The 25,178-nt window shown below is 36.1% G+C and overlaps 1 protein-coding gene across 2 annotated transcripts in view; it reads right to left on the bottom strand.

Annotated features, from left to right (window-relative positions):
• Positions 1-745: 745 nt before the first annotated feature.
• LOC149533801 (peptidyl-tRNA hydrolase, mitochondrial-like) overlaps positions 746-25,178 on the bottom strand; it is a 108,844-nt gene continuing 84,411 nt past the window's right edge. The window contains exons 7-10 of one of the 2 annotated variants that reach the window (XM_089803385.1): positions 2,343-2,401; positions 2,160-2,236; positions 1,649-1,820; positions 746-1,417 (exon numbers count right to left, since the gene is read on the bottom strand). In XM_089803385.1, the coding sequence (XP_089659511.1) occupies positions 1,704-1,820; positions 2,160-2,236; positions 2,343-2,401 (253 nt within the window). In that variant the 3' untranslated portion in view covers positions 746-1,417; positions 1,649-1,703. The remainder of the gene's footprint in view (positions 1,418-1,648; positions 1,821-2,159; positions 2,237-2,342; positions 2,402-25,178) is intronic. The other variant, XM_089803384.1, reaches the window with a different exon arrangement.

Here is a 25,178-nt window from a genome sequence, read left to right as displayed (position 1 = left end):
AACAACCTTCGATAACCAAAGAATCAATGTTCGAGTAATAAACCCTTGTGTGTGCACACAAGCTCATGTCAACTTAAATACATGCCTAGAATACATCTGTGGAAGTGTTGTATAAAAATATGTGTCTTGCCAACATAAACAATTACATTGATCTCTACTTGACCTCAAGTGGGATGTAAATTTTAACTAAATAACATGTCAGCTAATGAAATGGTGAACATAACCCTAAACAAAATAATAAAAACTGGTTTATCAGGCACTGCACTTAGAAAGATTCATTCTTAGTTTCATGCATCACCAAAAAATATTAGATTCCAAAAACATGCAGGAACGAACTTAATGCTGGAACAAAGGAACCAACTTGACAGAGCAAAAGAAGAAATACATAAACTTGTAAAACATATCTCAGTTACATTACTCTATTTCTGGATGTCATTTTTAAAACTATATATAAGAACCCATGTATTTGATCAGATATCATTTGCCACTGTAAACAGCAATGCTACATGAAAGAGTTTTTGTCACAGCACCTGATTGTCCAGTCATAAGAAAAGACTCTATGAAAGCACCCTGGAATTGATTATGTGATTCTGAGAACTTCATTAGATAACTTATTTTCTTGAATGTAATATAATATTACATGCACGTTATAGATACTTGCCAAATGTGGTTACTCTAGAAAAGGAAATATAACCAAAAACTCACCATCAAAAGTGAAGATGACTGCACCTGTTTTATGGCCACATTTGGAGAAAAGAAATTATAAATTAACTGCTGTATTCATTCACATATTATATTCCATATCCTACAGTGCCACCATTCTGAAGATGCTATGGTGGTACTCTTTGCCAGAAACTGATTGACGGGTCTCTAATTCATACATTACTACAATAAGCATCATGAAAATCTCAGTACATAGATATGGATTCCATTTTACATAAACTCTTCATGCTTATTTTCTTGCATATATTCAAATATATTATTTCCAATAGAATATTGACATATCAAACAGCTATTTATTGTAGAAAATAAAGCAGAATGTATCTTGTTCAGAACCTCAGTTCTAATATAACTGCTCATCATGGTTTGTGGCCATACGTCTGTTTCAACTGTTCCATAATGCTTCTTTCATGTTCTGTCCACTTTTTCTTTAACATGTATTGGCATGCTTACAACCAAATGATATGGATATTGACCAAACGGTTAAGTGGACTACATCTTCAGAAAGTAGTTACTTGCTATGTCATTCTCTCTTGCATCCACTTAGGTAGAATAGTGTAAACCTGAGAAGCAAAAAATACTGTACTTTACAACTGAAGCAAGTCTTCAAAGAGAAGATCGAATGGGACTTATCACCACAAAGACAACCATGTGGCAAAACTAACATTTGATGTTTCAATGGACCTCAGAGTTGTATCTGTCAATTTAAAATTGAAATTCTTCTGAATATTAAGAGGATGGACAATACTACTCTACACATTGCCATCAAACAGAACATTATATGCAGAAAAGGAAAAATACACAAGGATAAGTTAATAAAAACTCTCATCTATTCATTAACATTTTCTCTTCCTCCGGCCATATCTCTTAGTAGTGTGAATTTTATCAAAGATAACAACATATAGGTGCAGGGCTTAGAGCATCATACCATATATCAAATGTTGCACAAAATGTTTCCCAAGCCTTTGTTGCAGCTGAAAACATCAAACTTTATGATACTTGTACTTTTGCTTTATGTTGAAGCTGTCTATATGTTCAGAAAAACCTTTAGATATAAGAAGCTTCACTGCCTCAACTCCTTCTTGCAAACAAACATTCATCTGCTCAGACACTCAAAGCTCATGCCAGGTTAGATGATCAGCAAATGCATGTAACTGCAGACTACTAATAAATATGAGATTGTTACATAAATATTAAAATTATGCCCAATCTTTATTATAGTAAACAAATCATTATTCAACTTCTAATTTAAAATTTTTTACTTATTACAGTCTATTTGAAATCAAATTTTGAGTTTTTTCATTTACATTTCTTTCCCATGTTTAATCGTCTTCATTCTTTCTACAAGCCTCCGATGCAAAAAATATTCTCAGCCTAATTGCATTTTAGTACAGAAATTACAATATGTTCAATATAGAATGCATGTTAATCGCATTAACCTTCTCACGCTCCATTGGACTGAACTGCTGAAGCACATAAGCCTTGGGATCCATACGTCCAGGGGGGGCTCCTACACCTGAAAAGAAAATGGAAGTGTGATTGCTGCTTATAGGAATATCAATGACACAAGAGGGCAGAAAATTACCAATTACAAATTATGTGCTTATGAATTGAGAACTAACCAATATATAGCCTAGGAAAGTTGTGATTCCCTTTCAAATTGTCAATCACATTCTTCATTCTGCAAATGTACGTAAGAAGACAAACAAACTAATCATAGACTGAACAAAGGAATTATCATGTTACATATAAATAGAACACACAAATTACTCCAAAAAAAAAACTACATTCCTTGTGCAACCAAGCATATATTGTGTTAGCACAGAAGAGAAAAGCAATTTACCAAGGTACATGACTAACATGCACAAAAGTAAGCTTGAAGTTGAGATCTTGTACAATAAATCAAGCCCTATGGCAATAACTTTTAATTAAACCTCAACCAGGAGAATATTCTTTGGCAAAGAAAACCAATGTGGCCTCCCCAACAATTTGAGTGAATCTCAAAAATATGCCAACAGAAGGTTTTGAGAAATTCACAATGTCTTTAAAAGAAAAGGAACTTCCAGTTGTAAATTTAAAACTAGACCGCAATTGAGTGAGAAAAAGTAAGTTTCCATAGCAAAACCATCATCTGGAACAAAGGTTTCCAACATACAGTAAATAAGGAAATGTCCTAAGAATATGTGCTGACCATTTTATCAATTAAGTGTTAGACCCACTGATTACCACCTAGAATGAAGTCCAGAATCAGTTCTCTACACCACACTGTAATCTGAACCACAAAAAGAGGCACTCATCTGAAGCACTCAAGGAAGCACAAACAACGTTAAGTTAGGTCATTTGTTACTTGGTTATAGTGTAGTACCCCAGAAAACTTATTAATATTTATGTGAATTGATGTCTAAATATTTAATTAATATGGACAGTACACTTGCACACTCAGTATTAGATAGTAGATAAGATTAGTTGGATTATCTTCTAAATCAGCACATGTCGAATCAATGCATATAATGATTCATTTTGTATGCAGCAGTTAGATATTATGATTTATAGTTGCCATTTCTTATGCTAATGATGGCAACTAACTAATCTATTTTCTGCGTTTTGTGAGGTATGTTCAGCAGTGACATTGGCAGAAAGAAATGGCATTGAGAGCTTCCTAGTTGACCAGTTAGCAGAATCATATAAACTTCTATTAATGTTTCTAAATTTTCTTCTTTTTTTTAACAGAATTGGTGAAATGTCCCCTTCCTAAGCCAGTCTGGCATGGAAAGACCGTTAACCTATACATGAGATTTCCATAGGCTAATGAGTAGGTTTAGGGGACCATGCAGGTGTTAACAGAAGTAGTTTCTTATTTAGATAGGTATAAGGAGCATAATGCTCTTTTAGAGCCTTTTTGGATACTTTCTCCTGTACAAAACATTTTTATCAAATATCCCTTGCTCAGTTTCATTTTTAAGCCTGTATTTTGTCAACTATTTTCATGTGGTTTATTTCAGGTCATAAGAATTATATTGCATGCACGGACATAAATTTGCAGTTAAATTTAAATAATAGAGTTTCCACTGAGACTAGATGTTTAATTGCAATCAGAAATCTCAAAGTCTAACACAAACTGATCATTATTGCTGCAAATATTCAAGAGGGATATTAAAAGTTATTGTGCCACATATCAAGTTATTGACAAATCACTGTTGATAATCATGATATAATCTGTTCATTCCGGTGATGTTTCATGTTGGAATTTCTTCTCTAATAGCTATGTCTGAAATTTACATGAATTGCCTGATATAGAATTGTGGTTGGAGCAGCTGTTTAAACCTGTCCTGCACACTGCTTTAACCCTTCACAGAGATGCTGTAACTAATGGCTGCATCCATCTTCTGCCAGTAGGTTCTGTATTGGCCTGGGGTTTGTTCATACTAAAGAATGCCAAGGAATGCTAGGGGTTCCATCCTGGAAATTCTCACAGGTGTGGTGATTTCAGATATCCAAAAATCAGAAAAATACCAAATCATGAATAATCCCGAGCTCCACGATTATGCCTTCTTCATATTTCGTCTTTGCCACCCATAAAGCATGTAACATTTAACATAGGCTTATAATATTTATTTCACCCACATGTTCAGCCACCAATTAAATAACTTTGACTTAGGCAACTTAGGGAAAAATATTAATTGTATCTTATTTGATCAAAGCACTCCCATTATATTGACTAGGAATGATAAGGAGCCCTTTCCTTAGTGATGACAATTAACAATTAAATCCATAACCATAACGTTTTTCCCAAAGACTAAATTATTAAAATTTTCACTCTTTAACTTACTAACTAGCCTATGGGGTGAAAAATAAATCGGCTAACAATCTTAACTATTTATTACTTTATTAAGCGAAAGGGGGCATTACAGTCCTCCCTTCCCAGGATCACTGGTCCTCTAGCAATCGCAAATTAGGATGCTACAAAATCCCTTCACCTTTCCATGTCGCATCCTCAATCGGTAAGTCCATCCATTTTATCAGATATTCCTGGACCACTTTGTTTCTCAACTTTCTCCAATCAGCAATGCACACAGGAACTAATACCAGATTTCCTTCTTTGTCAAGTGGGAGCAGCTCTTGAGATTCAAATACATGCTGGCCCAATGTCTTCTTAAGGCAAGAAACATGGAAAACACTATGACTCTTACTGTCTTCCAGCAACTCTTCTTACTATCTTGTAGGGCGCATAGAAACATGGCTTTAGTTTTTCTATGCAACTCTTCTTTAACGTGGATTGCCTTATATGGTTTTAGACAAAAGAAAACAAAGTCCCCAATCTGAAATGTTCTCACACCTCTATACCTCTTTTGCATACCTTTGCTGTTGATTCTGAGCATGCTGAATGTTTTCTTTTACTGACCTGAGAATATCCTGATAACTCTAAATTGCCGCCTTCGCTTGAGGGACCTGTTGTGTGTAACAAGCTAATTTTTCCCAACCAAAATTTAACAATTAAATATAAATGAAAAATAAGTTATTTTCCATAATCCCATGATAGACAGGTATAGCAACTACTTTGCATATTCAAATGAAAGAGATTAACTGAATCCTAGATAATTGGATGGAAATAATTAATTAACTGCTCGAATGATTATAACATTATCAACTATCTGGTGTATCATCAATTGAACTTGCAAGTACATAAAATTAAGAAACCTGATAAAAGATGATAACTTGAATGAAGAACATAACTCTGCCTTGTACAAGTTCTGGCTCCTGGTGGAGAGGAGAAGCATTGTCAAAGGATTAACCTCCCAACCGCAAACCCTAAGTATCCCCAAACAATCTCAAGTTCAACTAAGAAAGGCCCTCCCTGCGAGACATTAGGCATGGTACACCACTTGTCCTACCCCCTAAGCATCTTGGTGTTAGAGTGTCAACTCACAGTCCCCTATGTTGTGAATACCTTTCATCAACCTGTCCTTCTGACTGTAAGCTATCCTGACCTCTAGTGATCATAGTAACATCATGAGCCACTAGAATTACCTTGGCCAGGGATTTACATGGACACTATGTGCCTAATCACCCACCGCTTGACTTGACAACAAGAATTATACCCTTTTGATCACCATGAGCTGACTCAATCTGTAGTTGCTTATATTCAATTACTGGTTTGTTTAGTACTGATTACTCATCTTTGACTTGAAGGTTAATTCACATAATCGTTGATTACTAGCTCACACCCTTCATCTCAACCTTACTAGTCATCCTTGATGAATCTCAGTGTAGCTGTCCATGATTCTTGATCAAACTCTGTTTACTACAGATATGATTTCTCTGCCAAACCTGGGCTTATAACAGATTATAATAGAAGATTCATTAGCATTTCATTATTATTAAAAAATCTCTGATGGTGCCTTTTCTTACCTTAGAGGCATATGGATTATGCCTCAGTATAAGAATTGCACAGAACTAAAATGTTCCTCTTTTATGTTATATTTTTTTAAAAAAATTATCAACAGTTGAAAAAGCAGATCGATTAAACAATCATCTATGCAATCATAACATCCAAATTTGGATCCTAGTTTGTCTGGCTCTGTTTTAATTAGCAGTGTTTCCTTCAGATTTCAGGCTAGAATTTCGGAGCCTTTATATAACAAAAGAGAAAGAAAAGTACAAAAGAATGCACAACCTGGCTTTGTAAAGTAGAGATTTTATCATCCTCGACTGTTGGTGAAACTTGGAATGCCTCGCATGGCTTCTTGGCTATAGATTATCAAGCCTCTAGTGATCGCTGGTTGAAAAATCCACCAAAAGGCAAATTGTAGGTATGGAATCAGCCTTAATATGGATGCGAATTGTAGGGAAATCCATGGCACTATGAGTACAAATAGTAGATGAGAAACAATAGCTAATATGATTGCAAACTCAGATATGCTTCAATGACACTAGAATTGCAATTCGTAGAGTAGAACAATGGCTATCATGAATGCAGACTCGAATATGCAACAAAGTACCTAAAAGTGCTAATTGCAAGTAAGAACAATGGCTAATATGAATGCAATCTCAAGTATAAATAAATGACACCTAGAAAGCAGATCGTAAGTGGCAAAGCAATTGCAGTAAAATGGGAGAGTGCTCATTGCTATGAAGGCAATCGCAAATATAGAGAAAGCTTTCCCTTTCAAATGCATGCTCGATATAGGAGTTACGAGCAATATAGAGGTAATGTGATGGGAAAAAATAAGAGTTGCGTTCAAGAGCCATAAAATTAAAAGAGGTCGATAAAACAATTGGCTAATTCAAACAATATCAATATAGGCCAATGGAAAATTTAAAGGGTTAATTATGCAAAAACAATAATACTAAACATTGCCAAAAGGTGGAATTAATAATTTGTTCACAATATGTGAATATAAAGACACCATCTTGTAGCTACATATACTCGTATATGCATGGACACATACACATATATACTTAATATTTTAAATATGCGTACCTTGTGTTTACGTCATATTTTGAGTAAGTGTTACATTCAAGTATGTCGTATTTGAATTTATGCATATGTTCATATATATGTATATACATGTACAAGTAGGTACCATGGTATCTTTATATGAAGACATGTCTGATATAATGGGAAGCTCTGAGATCATCCCAATATATAAAGGTAACAATTTGTTCTAGTTGATTATTTTATCATCTTATTAAGTACATTGACCCAATTAGCTCATGGTGATCACTTGGTATACCCTTTCTTGCCTAGTCCATTTTTCACTTGACCAAGGTGGTTTAGGACCTATACCTCTTAGCTCAAAGGTAGGTGGTGCCCTCATGCCCTTTCCCTCTTTAGCAATGCTTCTCCCCTTCGTCGTGTTTTTGCAACAAGAAATTCACCCCTATTAATAACATATTTCCAAATGTTTTAATAAAAATTAAATAATCATTTCGCTAAACCATTTCATTTCATATAACATCATAGCAAAACCAATATTCCAAATTCACATGAAAATACAACGAATAACCAATACTTCCATTTCACATTAAACCATATCGATTAACTTACTTAACCAACCACTCCACTTTGCATGAAGTTAAATAGCCATGGAGAATATTTTATACTTAAGCAAAAATAGGGATGTAACATACCCTCCCCCTTGTGTTTCATAGTCCTCAATGAACTTACAATAAAACGTTTAAAAGAATATTCACAATACAAGATTTATAACAGTATGAAATTATCATATAGTTCAAATTGAGTTCACGATTTTATTTATTTCAGTCCATAGTTCAAGTTTTTGGAAAAAATTTGGAAATCTCTAGAAAATTTCATCATAATCTTCCCAAGTGGAATTTTCTTCAGCACACTAGTTCCACTAAACCTTGTGTTCAGTGATATCTTGATTTTGCAAGTGTAGCTTATGCACCTCGAATATCCTAAGCGGTTTTATTTCCACCACCCTTGGATCTCACACTTGCAAGAGATTCCAATCAATAACATGTTCATGGATGGTTATATATTTTTTAAGATAAGAAACATGAAACCCATCATGAATTTTGGCAAGGGCTGGAGGTAGGGAAATTTTGTAGGCTACAGGGCTTATGACTGCCAACACCTCAAAGAATCCCGCATATCTTAGGGCTAACTTGGCGTTTCTACCAAACTTGATAGACTTTTTTGGGGTTTAACTTTTAGGAGAACCTTGTCTCCCACGGAAAATTCTCTAGGAATCCTCTTTGCATTTGCATAACTCTTTTGTCAATCATTCACCTCCTTCAGCCTCTGACGGATTTGAACTACTTGTTCCTCCATTTCTAGAAGCATCTCAGGCCTGACAATAATTTGATCCTCAATCATGTTCCAACTTATGGGGGTTTTGAGCTTGCGCTCATATAGAGCTCCAAAAGGCGCCATCTCAATTGCAGACTGGTACGAGTTTTATAAGAAATTCAACCAAGGGAAGGTACATCTCTCAAAGCTATTGTTGATCCATGCAATATACTCTCAAGAGATCTTATAATTCTTGATTTACTCTTTCTGTCTGGCCATTGGTTTCTGGATGGTAAGTTGAATTGATATTAAGTTTCGTTCCCAACGCTGAAAATAAAGTTTTGCCAAAATCTAGGTGTTATCCTAGCATCTTTGTCTGATATGATCTTTTTCTGGAACTCCGTGAAGTCTGAAAATCTCTCACAAACTTATGCGCAATCTCTGGCACCCCATCTGCTAAGTTTTCTAGAATAAAATGTGTTACCTTTGTTAATCGATCTACTACCACGAGGATGGTGTTATGTCTATTTTGGGTCATAGGTAACCCTTGGATGAAATCAACAGTGATCATTTGTCATTTCCATTCTGGAACTTCATTTGGTTGTAACAATGCAACTGGGTTTTAGTGTTCAGCCTTGACCCTCTAACACTCAAGGCAACCTACCACATATTCAACTATTTCCTTCTTCATGCCCTTCCACAATAATAATGGTTTCATGTCGGCCAACATTTTAGCTACTCCAGGGTGCCTTGAGTAAGGAGTGGCATGGATTTCTCCCAAAATCATTTTTCAAATCTTTGAGTCCTTAGGTGTGTACATCCTACCTTTATATCTTAAAAGTCCATCTCTTTCCAGGTGATATCATTTGTATCTAATATCTTGAGTATCCCTTAGGAGTGCTCGACGTACCTCATTGTAGAATCCATCTCTTGGTAAACATTGAAATAGTTGCTCCCTAAGCCCGGTATTTATTGCTACCATAGCCAAAATATGTCCTCACCTACTCAAGGCGTCATCTACTCGATTTTCATTAACCTTTATATAACAGATCACAAAATCATAATCTGCTAAGAACTCTAAACACCTCCTTTGGCAAGCATTGAGATTGGGTTGGGTGAATATGTACTTCAATCCATGTTGGTATAATCTGAGCTCAAATGGTTTCCCAATCAGAAAACGTCTCCACATATGTAGAGCATAGACGATAGCTGCTAGCTCCAGGTCATGTGGCGCATAATTTTGTGCATAATTCTTCAACTTTCTAGATTCATATGCAATGACCCGGTCTTCTTGCATTAGAACATCCCCCAGTCCTTCTCCCGACACATCTGTGATGACTTGAAAGTGACCCTTGGGATCTGGTACTCTAAGTATTGGTGCAGTAGTTAGCTTCTCCTTGAAGTATTAAAATGTCATTTGACATTTTTCAGACCAAGTAAACTTCTTTCTATTCCTCTACAACGTGGTGATGGGATGTGCTATCCAAGATATATCTAACAAACTTCCCATAATAACCTGCTAAACCCATGAAACTTCTAACCTCTGACACATTCCTAGGTATCTTGGCGGGGTCTACTGCTATTCCTTTAGATGAAATAATATGCCCTAAATATTGGATTTCCCTATGACAAAAGGAGCACTTAGATAACTTCCCATACAACTTATGTTCACGCAATCTCTATAAAACTATCTTTTAATGAGCCGTATTGGCTCTCAAACAATCTCTGTTGAAAATTTGATTTCTTTTTTGTTTTAAATTGAGATATGTATAATTTTGAACTTTTCTCCAAGAAAATATACAATGCCAAAGGATAGAATAACATTCAAACTTATCTATGATGAAACTGATAACTTTCATAATTCAAGGCCATTATATCTAATCAAATCAGATTGCAAGAAAGCTTATGCCAAGATAACAGATTGGAATTTTGGAACAGAACAATCAGTACTTTTAATGTAACTAATAGAGTTATCACACAGAAACCCTTACAGTATCTATATGTATATATTCAATTGTTTCATCTACTATTGTTGCAATATTATTGTGGCATTTGAAAGCAGATATGAACCTGTACTCCTAGCGATTAGCAGCAGTCCCAATCTTCCTTGTCATGCCAAATCAGATAATGCTAGACCCCAAACGATGGTAATAACAGAATAGGGCCGATCGCAGTTGTTCCAGGAAAATTATCGCCCAACAACAACAAACTATATTATATGGCCTCGAGGAAAACGCCTAGATTGCAGCACTACACCAGAATTGGGTGGCATTGCCAATATTAAATGCCAAGATGAATTAATCAATTCAATTCTGCAATAAATGGACAGTCCTCTAATCACAGTGAACATAGTAAGGGACTGTAGCAATTCTTAACAAATAAACTTCAAGATGAGCATCCAAGATCAAATATAACCCAATCACAACAATGGCTTCCAAGCAACAGTGAAAAGGCAGTAATGGAAGACACCACATCAATATCAGAAATTCAGATACCAAGTCCACTATACCTCAGCAATAAAAATGGAGTGATCACAATCTTCAGCAGTAGACTTCTCCTTAGCCACAGGAGAATACAGTAGGAGAGATGGCCAATTGTATACCTCAACACAATTGTCAATGCAACTCAGAACAAAATCTCAGATTTGAATCTACAATACTTCAGCTGTAGATCCAATGGAACAACTCAGAATTCAGACCCTTATACTTCAGCAAGGGCATCAAAATTCAGAACCTCAAAAAAGGCAACAAAAGAAAATAAATATCCAAGCATGCTTTTTCCAATCAAGTGAGTTCATATTTATAATGATTTGTTGATAAAAGTTTCCAAGATAACTCAACTTCAAAAACTAGGAAGGTTTCCCAAAAGAATTCAGCTCTCGAAACTTTCCAACACAACATCACTTTAAATATTTAATACTTGGCTTAGGCATATAAAAATTGGCCCCTTCCAATGATGACCCAACCCTCAACTTAAGTGAAATTATAAAGTTAAATTATAACTTAATAATAAGTCATTTAATAATTTAATAATAATTTGGCCACTAAAAATATGACTCTCAAAATACTCATCATTTAAATGTCGTCTGAAATAGGAGTCACACCTATTATTTCTCCATGTGACCAAACACACTTTCCAAACATAGAAAGGGTCCATTTCAATCAACACCTTATTTACCACATATAGTAAATACACAAATTTAAGCCCAAATGAAGTCCAATCTGAGCCAAACAAAGACCAACTTGTAGCTTACTGAATTGTGAGGAAGACAAGACTCTCCCAAGCCAAGCCACTACCTCAGAAGACCCTCTATCTACAATAATTAGCCTACAAGGATCACAATAATAGGCTAATCCCTGAAACTTCGACATTGGCAAAAATGGGGACATTACATATCTCAAGATGTTTTTGGTGTTCCTTGTCATTCTGGGAGTAGATGAGAATGTCATCAACAAAAATCAACGCAAACTTTTCTAAGAAATCTTGAAATATGCTATTCATGAGATTCAAAGTTGCAGGGGCGTTAGTCAGTCTAAAGGGTAGAACTATGAACTCATAATGTCCATAGGGGGTTCTAAAAGAAGTTTTGTGAATGTCTTATTTAATCTAAAGTTGGTGGTAATCCAATCTAAGATCAATTTTGGAAAACACAATCGCTCCTCTCATTTGATCAAATAGATCATCAATCCTGGGAAGTGGATATATGTTCTTAATGGTGACCTTGATAAGCATTCTATAGTCTATGCATAGTGTTATGTCCCAATTTTTTGCTCCATTTGAAATGTTCATATAACCGCTGAAGTATCATGTAAAGTCCATTGACAGGTAAAATTAATTACAATCATGTGAAATGGTAAGATGATTAATCGTTATAATCTCATATGAAGTTGGCATGCTAGTTAACTGTCATGATGATATTCTAATGCTATTTTGGAAAGTTGGTTATTTATCATGAATTCATGGGAATTGAAAAGGTGGTTAGTCATTATGATTGTTTATAATTAATAATTTGTTATGGTAATATGATTTAATTGTGAACAATTTCCTTGTAGGGAGCACGTCAAAGGGGTGGAAGCATTGTCAAAAAAGAATTGGGCACTGGGGCACCACCATCACTGGGCAAATAAGTATGAATCTTGAATCAGCATAGCTAAGGGTAAACGGCTAGGCAAGCAAGAGTGTACGTAGGGCAATACCATGAGCTACTTGGTCAAACATATAAAAAATATATATAGCTATCATAATAAAAAATTCATGTTTAGAACCATTACTTTTGTTGTTCTATGATGGCGTCTCCATTTTTCTTCATCACTATATGTGTGTGTGTGTGTGTGTGTGTGTGATGCCACCATGATATTAAATCTCTAGTTCATCTCTATTAACATATGTATAAATATATACATGCATATATATCGAGAGGATATGAGGTTAAGATAAATCATAATTCTTCGAATTATGCATGTATAAAGATATATGTATTTTAATGCGTACAACTTTGGACATAATAATAGCATGATGGCATCATTTTGAAAATAATATATATATGTATGCATATATATAGAGAGATATTTATTTTTCAATAGATTTTCAAAGAAGCTCTTTAATATTTCAAACTTATAACTCTCTATGAGAGGCCACATGTACTCTTGGTGCCCCTTTCTTTTTGAATCAGTGAACTTAAGAAACTGATGGTCTTGATTTGAAAACTGCCACCTTGAGTCGCGGCTCAATTTAAAAACATTTCGTATTGCTAAAAATGGCATTCTTCTCCTTCCTTTCTCTCAGCTCTAATTGTTACCTGTGCTCCAAGCATCATACTCTATTTGCTTTACAGGTTTCTCCATACCAAAGAATAGCATTTTTCTTTCAAGTCCAGTTGGCTTGAGTTGCTCGGCCAAGACTTCCTAAATCTCACCAAGCATTGTTTAGGATTATGTTGATGTTACTTACATTCTTGCTTCATGCTTGTAATCAATGCAAGTATTTTTCTTCGTAGACAAATCATGCATTTGTCCCTCTTTCAAATATGTATCAACTGTACATTCGAATTATATGTATACTCGGCTCATGTTCTGTCGATATTCTTTTATTTCCTTCAAGATCAAATGCAGACTATCAGGATCAGATTTGGAACCGATATACACAATGTGTGGCTCTCAGTAAGAACAAGCCTTTCCTTCTTATGTTACATCTGCGAATCGACTTTTAATTAAACAAGTGTGGTTCTGATTCATAAGAATGCCTACAGCCAAAATTGAGTTTTCATCTTTGCATTAGTCAATGTAATATCCCAAATGGATATTTGCTCTACTGCTGCTATAATATTTAATTATATAAATCATATTTTCCTGTAGATTTTTCTTTGATCTTATAGAGCTAGACAGAACTTGCAGAAGAATGTTGTTTCTTTTTGTATTTTTTAGAATATAGGTATTACAATGACTAAATAACAACAACTGATAAATACAAGTGATAGAAATAATATACAGCAATACATACTAATCCAGAAATGTTTCTAAAACCATCCAACAGAGTCTGATTTATTCCAGAATAGTACCAATACAGATGTGCTTCAAACAAGATGGATGCCAACTGAAAATGGGATCCAGGTGAGCTGCTGTAATAAACGCCAGGCTGAACCAAAGTGGCCACCTTCCCTAAAAATCCACTGCCTGCAGAGTGTAACTGCAATACTAGAAACTGATCCACTGCCTTGATCAAACTGTATGCATAGGAACCTTCGAATTTGATCTTGTTGAGGACTACGTCCCAACAAATCTGCTCTTAGCACTAGGGTTTGCATCCCACGTGAGGAATGTTCTTCCAGAGCAATGGCGTCCAAAATAAGATGATAAAATGATAAAAAGATACTCCCCTTTAGGTTGCCTTCTCCTTATATCCCCTCTCCAAGGCAATTTGAACCCTAAAAGAACCCTAAAGTGGATTGCATTTGAACTTTATAATATAACATTATTTTCCTAATAAAGGCATCAAAATAGAAGGAAATCGTTATTTTATTAATGACAAATAGCTCCAAGCATCAAATAAGTTCCAGCAAGTGAAAATAAATACTATAGATTGAGGTCTTTCCAACGAGCTATCACACATAGGAAAATTTATCCAAATGGAGCCAGAAAACTCCTTATTACTCCAAAATGGCTAAACACTTAGCGTTATTTAAATTATTAAAATGCTAATGTAAGAGAATATTTAAATATATTAAAATATTTCCCAAGTAGCCAAGGAACAACCCAAACACCTCTAAAACATGAAACTGAGTTTGTCACCTACCTGTGACTGATGCCAAACAACCTGGGCCAACTGGCAGTCACACCCTCAAATCTAGGGATACTCCTAAAATATAGGGAACACACCCAAATCTCTTGAAATTGAGACCAAGGGGTGATCTCATAGAACCTCAACTCTGGAAACGTCACCACCTCCTAAAAGGTGGGAATCTCCTCCTACAATCAAGGAACTACCTCCTAAAATCAAGGACTTACTCTCAACTGATCTACTACTGCCTGTAATACCAAATCCGGACGTCAAAAACCCTGATTGAGTCCCTGATCACCACTGCTAGCCTACAAGACTCCATAATAGGCTAACTCTCATGTCACTGCTAGACAAAGCTAAAAATGGGACATGACAAATCCTCCCCTCTCGGAGATGCTTGCCCACAAGCAACTACAAAGTTGGATGCTGTAAAATAGTCTCGCCCTCCCCAGTGGCGTCTTCTATAGGGAGACCTCTCCAGTGAATCAGATACTCTTGAATCACCTTGCTTTTCAGTTGGCATTCCCTCTCTTCCAAGATCTGGAGATATAATATGTTGTCCTAGTGCCTTTTTAGACACGACACGTGGAACACATTATAAATCCTACTACCAAATGGTAACTCAATCTCATACGCAACCTCTCCAACACGCCTGATAATCTTGTATGGTCCATAAAAACAAGGTTAAAGGCACTGGGACAACATATTATATCTCCAGATCTTGGAAGAGAGGGAACACCAGCTGAAAAGCATGGTGATTTGAGAGTATCTGATTCGCTGGAGAGGTCTCCCTATAGAAGACGCCACTGGGGAGGGCGAGAATATTTTACAGCATCCAACTTTGCAGTTGCTTGTGGGCAATCTTCTCAACTCCACCCCTTTAAAAGGTGCTCTGTCGGTAAGGCTGCAGGTTGTAGGTACACCATATCCCCCACCTCAAATATCCTCTCAATCTTGTGTTGATCAGCGTAGACCTTCTACTAATTTTGTGCCTGCTAAAGATTCTCTCTAAGAAATCTCATGATGTCCTGGTTCTCCTGTGCCAAAGGAACCCTGTTGTCACTAATCACCCGATCAACAAAAGATAGAGCATCATAACCATAGAGGGCTCTAAATGGAGTCATAGAAATCGACATATGATATGTAGTATTCTAACAATACTTGCCCAAGTGCAACCAACGCACCCATGTCCTCTGTTGCGCTACTCTGATATAAACATCAAGATCTTCAAAGTGTAGCATCTCACCATGAATCCACTGGAGGAATATATTATACATGTCGATTCCTGGATTCCAAACCAATTTCAAGAAAAATGTAACATATTCATATTGCACCTATCTGAATAGATATGCAAACCCATATTGCCAATGCCTCTCTATGAGGTCCCTACTAACAATCCTTGAATCTAATGCAATCCGGGTAAACTGACAAAATAACATGCTCAACCACACCATGCGACCCTCCATATCTCTCAAACATACAACCAGCTGTTCCATTCTGACAAAAATGCTCAAACACTCCAAACCATGAAGCAATATATGGAAGCCTATGTAAAGTGATGTACCTCGCGAATCAATACCTGGGTCCCATAACAAAACACATCGTACTGTGTGATGTAGAAGAACTTCATATTATCACCATCACTATCAAGTAACCCTCTGTTTATGCAGGACACCATAACTATGGGTGAATAATATCTTCCATGCTCAAAAACTATCAACAATGGCCACTCTATCTCACTGTCATAACTCTGACCAACAACACAAGTGATATCAAACATACTATCAAACCAATTCTAATCAACAACAAACACTCCCCACTCCATCGCTAACCTATAGAGGCACCTCCCAACACTCCCATACTGTTGAAAACCTAATGTAGACAATGAAAAACTCAAATGAGTCATAAGATCCCCACTAGGATAGTCACTAATCCTCAATGGATTGAACAGTACAAAGTCACCAATCAGCAAGGTCATTTCTACCAAGTCAAGGAAACCATGAGGCCATCTCTTAACAGAAGTATATGTGTCATCCATGCCCATAAGGGACAACTCTTGAGTGGTCGGCCCACCAAGTGTATGCTCAACTTCACAATCATACTCCAAGATTGAGCTCATTATACCATTTGTGTCATCAAGATCAAGAGCCTCCTCATCATCCAATTCAAAGAGTGGGTTATCTAAAATCAAATCAGCACTCATCTTAGAAAAGGGGTTATTAGCAATGATTGAATGTATGTCAGCAACTTCTTCAAGACTATAGGCAGCAAACTCATGAGAATGGGAAGTAAAATTGCTACTATCCAAACTCAAAATTTTGGAATCCTCCTCTATACCTTCTTTGGAATCATTTTGTATATCCTCAATAATAATGGAACTACAAGTGTCACTAGATAATGTATCATCAAGTGGTTCTTATTCCTCATTCACCTCATGAATATGTTGTCTATCTAAACAGGCTATTGCAAGAGGCAGGTTTTCTGATTGAGCTGAAGTAGAATGTAGTAGACACAGCTCCACACAAAGTTCCTCCCACTGATTTTTTGATTTTGTAGGTAATGCATGGATTAAACTCAACTCCCTACTGAGTTCTTCAATCTGATTTTCTGCCATGAGGAGAGCTACTTGAGAATTTTCCAAATTTTTTCTAACTTTTAAAAGTTCTGAAATAAGTTGATCAATCTCCTCTTCTTTCCCCCTCAAAGCAATAGAGTAAATAACACCAAGGTCAAAAAGATGATCTCTATCTGAAAGGAGGTTTAAGTAATTATTCTTCATTGCTTCCATGGCTGTCTTAAGCACATGCAAATCAGAGATTGATGAAGCCTCCTCTTTACATTTATGTCTTCCCTCAAGTTGGACCTTCCAAATGTAGCTCTCTACTAACTTGTGAGAACTGTCAAAATGTGACAAGGCTGCAATGACATTTTCTTCACCAACCTTCAGTTGGCTCTCCAAAATAAGCTCGGGGATGTGTAAATCCATAAGCAAAGGATGTGGACTGCCATTGAAGAGCAAGGCTCTCTTCAATATCCTCTTTTGATACCCCTCAAGATCTTCCTCTGGTAATTCCTCTTGCTGGTTATTGTTGGTCCGTGTTTCCTTTGTTAACTTATTTTCTCTCCCAATACTTTATTTTATATCCTTTGATTCTTCTTTCCTTCCTTGCTGCTGATATGAACTTTTGGATACCAAATCATCCTCGACATCCAATATACCTATAAATTGTGTGAATGCAAGCATGTCTTGTATCTCCTTAGGAAGAGACCGATACTGATGGTAGCTGCTCATTATTGCATCATTGAAAGCCTTTGTAACAGCTAGTTTTTCTACTAACTAATTTCAACCTTAAACTAACTGATTTACAATTCATATTCACTTGACATAGAATTCAAAAACGGTTTTAAAACTGAAATTAAGTCTACATTGCTTTTCTATTGAAACAAATTTATCATTAACTAATGACTGACATATTCGGCTGAAATAAATCTAAACTAATTATAGATTATTGAAATGAAAAAAATGCAGTTTAATATGTTCTTGAACAACTATCTAAATTTTCAGAGAACATCTAAACTTTCAGTAAAGAAACTTACAACTTGAAAAGAAAATTACTAAACTTACAGGTTAGATAGATCATACTGTTTTAGATGAGAGACTTTCTAATTGGTTGTCCAAGCTTTGACTTTGGTGAGAGGAGAAACATTATCATAGGCTTAACCTCCCAACCGCGGACATTTTTACTTATCCCCACAAGTTCTAAATTAATAGAACGGCCCTCCCTACTTCGAGGTCAGGCATGGGACGTTCATTGATTCAGCCATCGGAGTAATCAGGTGGGTTGAGGTCCCAACAGCTATTCGGAAGAATAACTGAAGCATCAAGACAACAACACGATCAATTTGTTGTGGCAAGTATGTCTTTTACCACCCTGGCCAAGGATTTCAAGATGTGGGTTGATAACCCGATCTCCACCACTCAGCTTGACAACTAATTTCGAAAATGGAATTTGCATGAGCTAATTTTATTAGATTTTATTTATGTAATAATGAATACTGATCTCATTCATGTATTTCTTTTTACAGGTTCATCTACACCTCCTCACCATTATCAGGCCATCAGACCGATGACTCTTTGGTGCCTGAACATTTGTCTTTATTTGTATATCTTGCACTTTCATCACCTAAATCTGGCATTAGCCGGGTGATGTCCTTGATGCTTTTATTACTATTTATCAGATATTATAACATATTTTCATAAATAAAATTTAAATGAAAATCTTCAGAGATTATTCATAAGATTGGCAATCATGGGTATATTCTCTCCTAAGACATTATAGACTGATTTGAAATATCACTTGGATAACAATTACATCCAACTGAAGTTATACTTTAAATGCAGTATTACGTGATTGTAATCACAAACTTAAGAATGATTTACGTATATACCAGAACATGAAGACGACTTTTTTTATTACTGACTGGAAAAACATGGAACAAAACTCAAAAAGCTGACTCAGCCTAACAGGTTTTAAGAATAAAATAACGAAAGAAATACAAGATGCATCCTTACATGACTCGCTGCTATGCAATTGGATTGGCTATAACTTGGACTCAGACGCCTCCTTCAGATCTCCACGGAAAGCAGTTGATTATAGCATGCAAATACATATAAATTCAAGTGCTAAGGATACCATATCAGAGCAGGGAAAATCAAAAGAAATTGTAAAATGAAGAAGAAGCCGGATATCTCTATGTGTGTCCGAATACGACAAGGCCAACATATATGTAACTTTGGAAAAGACTTTACGGCTTCCTGCCATTACAAGATTCATAATCGATTCATATTCAATTGGTTTGAAAAAGAAGAATAAGAGAAGAGGGAAAAATTGAAAGGAAAAAGGAAAGATGAAAAGTTTATTTATTGATATTATTTAATATTATATTATCATCTTGGTTAAGTTTATAAAAACATATTTGCAAGGTGGCATTATTGGATTAATAATTCTAATGTAATGATGCAACTTCGTATTTATTTATTTATGATCTTAATTGAGAAAGTAAAATAATATTAAGTGATATTATTATTTAATAAATTTAATAAAGGTAAGAACTTTGTTTATTTTTATAATTATATTGTTTTTAATTTTTAATTTTAGCTCATGCGATTTTCCACTAAGAAATTTATTGTCAAGTCCTAATAACCTTGCCAGGGCGACTTTTAGGTCAAACCTATCATTCCTGATGACTGAATCTTATGACCCTCCCATTCTGATGACCTTGTTTCGTAATGCTTCCCCTCTCTCTCCAGTCTTCATCCTGTAAACATTTTTAAACAATATTCTCGCTAAAACATCAATTCAAGATTCATAATTTGTTAAACAAAATCATCAAGTGATCGTTAGGAAATTTCATTGGACAATGGCTAAAATTAACTAATTCCATTTTACATGAACATAACGACTAGATTTAACTAACTAGTTTCATTTGATAATCAAATCGATGCAACGGCTATAATTAACTGATTCAATTTCACATGAATATGAAGAAATAAATAACGACTATAACTAACATGATATATCAACGGCTATAATGAACTAACTCGATTTCACATGAACATGAAAAATTAATTTGGTTCAACGGCTATAAACAGCTTAAAAATTTTAGGGCAAAAATTGGGATGTAACATACCCACCCCCTTAGGTTTTTCATCATCCACGATGAAATAATATCAAATTGTATTTAAGGATTAAAATAAAAGAAATAAAATATTCAATTTCTAGTTTCTGTAAATAGATAGGGGTATTTCTGAAAAATATCATGATAATCTTCCCATGTAGCATTATCTACTGAATACTGGTCCCACTGGACCTTGCACTGAGTTACCTCTCGATTTCGTAAGCGCAACTTATGTACCTCGAGTATTCTGAGCGGTTTTACCTCTACCACCCCTGGCTCTTGCACCTACAACAATTTCCAATCAATCATGTGCTCATGATGACTAACAAACTTCTTAAGGTAAGACATATGGAAGACGTTATGCATCCTGGCAAGGGCTGGAGATAAAGCAATCCTGTAGGCCACTGGGTTAACAACCTCCAAAACTTCGAAAGGTCCTACATATCTAGGGGCCAATTTAGCATTCTTGCCAAACTTAATAGTACTCTTCTGAGGTTTAACTCTCAATAACACCTTGTCCCCTACTGAGAACTCTCTCAGTGTTCTTTTTGCATTAGCATAACTTTTTTGCCTGTCATTTGCTTCTTTCAATCTCTAGCGAATCTGAAGTACTTGTTCTTTTATCTCTTGTAGCATTTCTAGCCCAACAATGACCCAATCCTCTAATCGATTCCAACTTACTGGGGTTCTGCATTTACAGTCATACAAGGCTTCAAAAGGAGCCATTTTAATCGAAGACTGGTATGAGTTATTATATGCAAATTCAACCAAAGATAAGTACGTTTCCCATTGATACTGCCGATCCATGCAATAAACCCTTAGAAGGTCCTCTAATACCTAATTCACTCGCTCTGTCTAACCATCTGTCTCAGGATGATAAGCTGAACTTATATTCAATTTAGTGCCCAAGGCTGAAAATAGTGTCTGCCAAAATCTAGAAGTTATCCTTGTATCTCGATCTGAAATAATTTTCTCTAGAACCCCATGTAATCTGAATATTTCTTTTATGAATTTATGGGCTATCTCAGGTGCTCCATCAGATAAATTCCCTAGAATAAAATGTGCAACCTTAGTCAATCTATCAACCATGACCAAAATAGTGTTATGTCGATTCGTGGTCATAGGCAACCCCTGTACAAAGTCCATGGATATTACTTGCCACTTCCATTCAGGTACCTCATTTGGGTGCAACAATCCTTCTGGGTATCTATGTTCCGCTTTTACTCTCTAACACTCTAAACAACTTGCTACAAACTCAATTATCTCTCTTCTCATTCCCTTCCAAAAGTATAAGGGTTTTATGTCAGATAACATTTTTGTTACCCCCGGATGTCCTAAATATGGGGTTGAATGATACTCACCTAAAATTAATCTTTGCAGCTCAGGATGATTGGGTAGATTAATTCTGTGGTGATATCTCAACAATCCATCATCTTCTAAATTAAAATCTGAATATTTGAGGTCTTGTGGATCTCTAATAAGTGTCATGCTTATTTCTACATAAAGTTCCTCATGCTCTAAATATTATAAGATTTGATCCCTCAACTGAAATTTTACCTTAGTCATTGCTGAAATATGTCTTCTTCAACTTAAAGCATCAGCCACCTTATTTTCTTTCCCCTTAATGTAGCTTATGTTAAACTCATAATCTGCCAAAAACTCTAACCATCTCCTCTGTCTTGCATTCAAATTTTGCTGAGTGAAAATATATTTTAAGCTTTGATGATTGGATTTGAGCTCAAAAGGTTTTCCAATTAGATAATGCATCCACATTTGTAAAGCATGTACTATGGTTGCTAATTCTAGGTCATGACGTGCATAATTTTGTTTGTAATTCTTCAACTTCCTAGACTCATAGGCAATGACTTGTTCTTCTTGCATTAACACATCCCCTAATCCTTCACTTGAAGCATCAATGGTTACCAAAAATGGTTTCTACGGATCAGGTACCCTTAAAATAGGTGCAGTAGTCAGTTTTTCTTTCAAAAACTCAAAAAGCTGATTGACATTTTTCTGTCCAAACAAATTTCTTCTCCTTTCTCTGAAGTGATGTGATTGGATAAGCTATTCTTGAGAAGTTCCTGACAAATTTTCTGTAAAATCCAGCTAACCCTATGAAACTCCCGACTTCAGATACATTTCTAGGTATGGGCCATTCCTTGATTGCTTTAATCTTAGATGGATCTACTGCTATGCCTTGTGCTGAAATTATATGCCCTAGGTACTAAATTTCTTTCTAATAAAAAGCACACTTTGATAATTTCCCGTATAATTTATGTTCTCTAAGTCTCTGTAATGCTATCTCTAAATGTCTCTGATGTTCTTCTTCATTTTTAGAATATATAAGAATATCATCTATAAATACCAACACAAATTTGTCCAGACAGTCATGAAAAATACTGTTCATTAAGTTCATTAAGTTCATTAATCCAAATGGTAGCACCGTGAACTCATAATGTCCATGCCTAGTTCTGAAAGCAATTTTGTGTATGTCGTCTTCTTTAATTCGCAGTTGATGGTATCCTGATCTTAAGTCAATTTTTGAAAACACAGTCGCACCCTTCATTTGATTGAAGAGATCATCTATCCTGAGTAATGGGTATCGATTTTTTATGGTGACTTTATTAAGCATTTTGTAGTCTATACACAGCCTCATGGTTCTATCTGTTAGAATCTGATAAGATTAATAACCCAGAAAACTAGTGCAAAGAATAAATATCTAAACTATGAATGCAAATGATACAAAATCAAAATAGCATCATAGAGTTAGTCTCCAAGAGAGTAATGCAAATGCTGGAAGCAAAATAGCATTAAGAGGATGCAAAAACAAGAGATGCAAATACAAGCCAGGTAGCATGCTTATATAGGCTAGGAAGAGGGAGGAGGTGGCAACACTAACCAATGAAGAGCAACCATCTATCGGACTAAAAATAGCAAAGTATCTTCCCAAGATAGCTAATGGATGCTCACATGTAGGAAGGTGACACCTCACAACCATTCACCTAATAAGACATGCTTTATTAACCTAAGTGAGATTATTAAAAGTGTAGCAAAATAGAAAAAATAAAAAACTACACTAACACCCCCCCATAAGCGAAGCTTAGGTGGATGTAGAAATGGGTTCCGACAAGTCAAGCGTGATGAGGTACCCATGTACATAAAATTCCCCCAAAAGAGAGAGAAAAGAGACTCCCCAAAGAAAATTAGGACTCCAAGTGAGCGGAAGAGGCCCCCACAAAAGATGAAGCATCCTGCACCCCCAGCAAAGCTTGCAAATTTTGTCCGATAGATCCACTTTCATCGAACAAGTTTTCTTCCCTTAGGAAAAGGGACAAGATCCCAAGTGTGGTTCCTCATCAAGGAACTATAATCTTCCTGCATAGCTGTATCCCACTCAGAAATACCAGAAGCCTCATGAAAGGACTGTGGATTTGAGGCAGTAGCAATGAAGATATGCAGAGCATCCTGGAATTGTGAACGAGTCTGCTTGGTGTTTGATGGATCCCCAACCCAATCACCTGCAAACTGCAAGGTCTGTCTAGCCCAAAGTGGACCAAAAGATGGAGAATCTAGAGGAGAATCATCAACCTGTGAATGATGACTAAGAGAGGAAGGAGGTGAGTCCTCTGAATCACTCTCTGCATCAAAAGTGGAGGTAGAAGACTGCTCAAGTGAATCTGACCCATTAGAAGATCTATCATGTATTCCAAGTGACTCCAATGTCAAAGTAGAAGGCAACCCTGTGACCCTGCTCTGCTGGTTAAGCTGATGCAAGTAGTGGAAGTTAAGATGGCCAAACTGCTCATGCCATAATCTGCTCACATCATTAGAGTGAGTGAGCAAAATAGTCAAAGGAGGATCAGGAACAAAGTGAGAAAACATAGAGAGTCATGACTGATGATCTGCTCTCCCAACTGCAACTGTAGAATCATTGTGCAACTCACGTATCTCCACTGAATTAGGAGTGAACTCAACCCGTTTGCCTAAACTTGTGTGAGTGATCTGGTATACCGATAGGAGATTAGTTGACAATGAGGGTACACAAAGAACATCATGGAATATGCCATCCCCCACATTAACAGACCCTCTCCCACACACCTCAACAGGAGTGTTATCACCCATCAACATAGAAGGCATAGTACATGGCTCCAAGGATGCAAGTTCTTCCTTAGATGAAGTCGTGTGGTGTGAAGCACCCGAATCAAGAACCCAAGTGGATGGTGAGGAAGTAACTACAAAAAGGGCCTTGCCCTTTCCTTTCCCCTTGCTATTTTCTTTTTCTTTGTTACACCCTTCATTAAAACTTTGTTTGATAGACTCAGGAACACTGATATTATTCTTCTCAAGAATGTATGTCAAGTGATCAATTTGTTTCTGCAAACATTTATGTTCATCATGACCAGGTCTTTTACAATAGGCACATTTGACCTTTTTTTTCTTAGGCTTATCGCCCTTGGAAGATGGTGTATCAATAGTTGCTTTTGAAGAAATCGATATCTGATCCTTTTTCTCCTCGCTATTCTTTTGTTTCTTGTCCTTACTATTGTTGTTACTACTTTGTCCTTGTTGTTCTTTTGTGCCTTGGTTGGCAGCCAAGGCATGTGACTTAGAGGACTTAAGAGTGCCCATCTGGATTAGCTTGTCCTGTTCTCGAGTGAGATTGACAGCAAAATCATCTAAAGATGGCATGGTGAATTGAGTACCAAGTGCACCCTTAGCAGCATAGAAGGTAGAGACAAACACAGAATAT

The sequence above is a fragment of the Cupressus sempervirens genome, chromosome 10 (genome assembly GCF_028749045.1).
Source record: "Cupressus sempervirens isolate cs-2001-9-10 chromosome 10, ASM2874904v1, whole genome shotgun sequence".
Classification (NCBI taxonomy): domain Eukaryota; kingdom Viridiplantae; phylum Streptophyta; class Pinopsida; order Cupressales; family Cupressaceae; genus Cupressus; species Cupressus sempervirens.
Note: the sequence above shows the minus strand (reverse complement) of the source record. Positions and strands in the feature narration are given on the sequence as shown.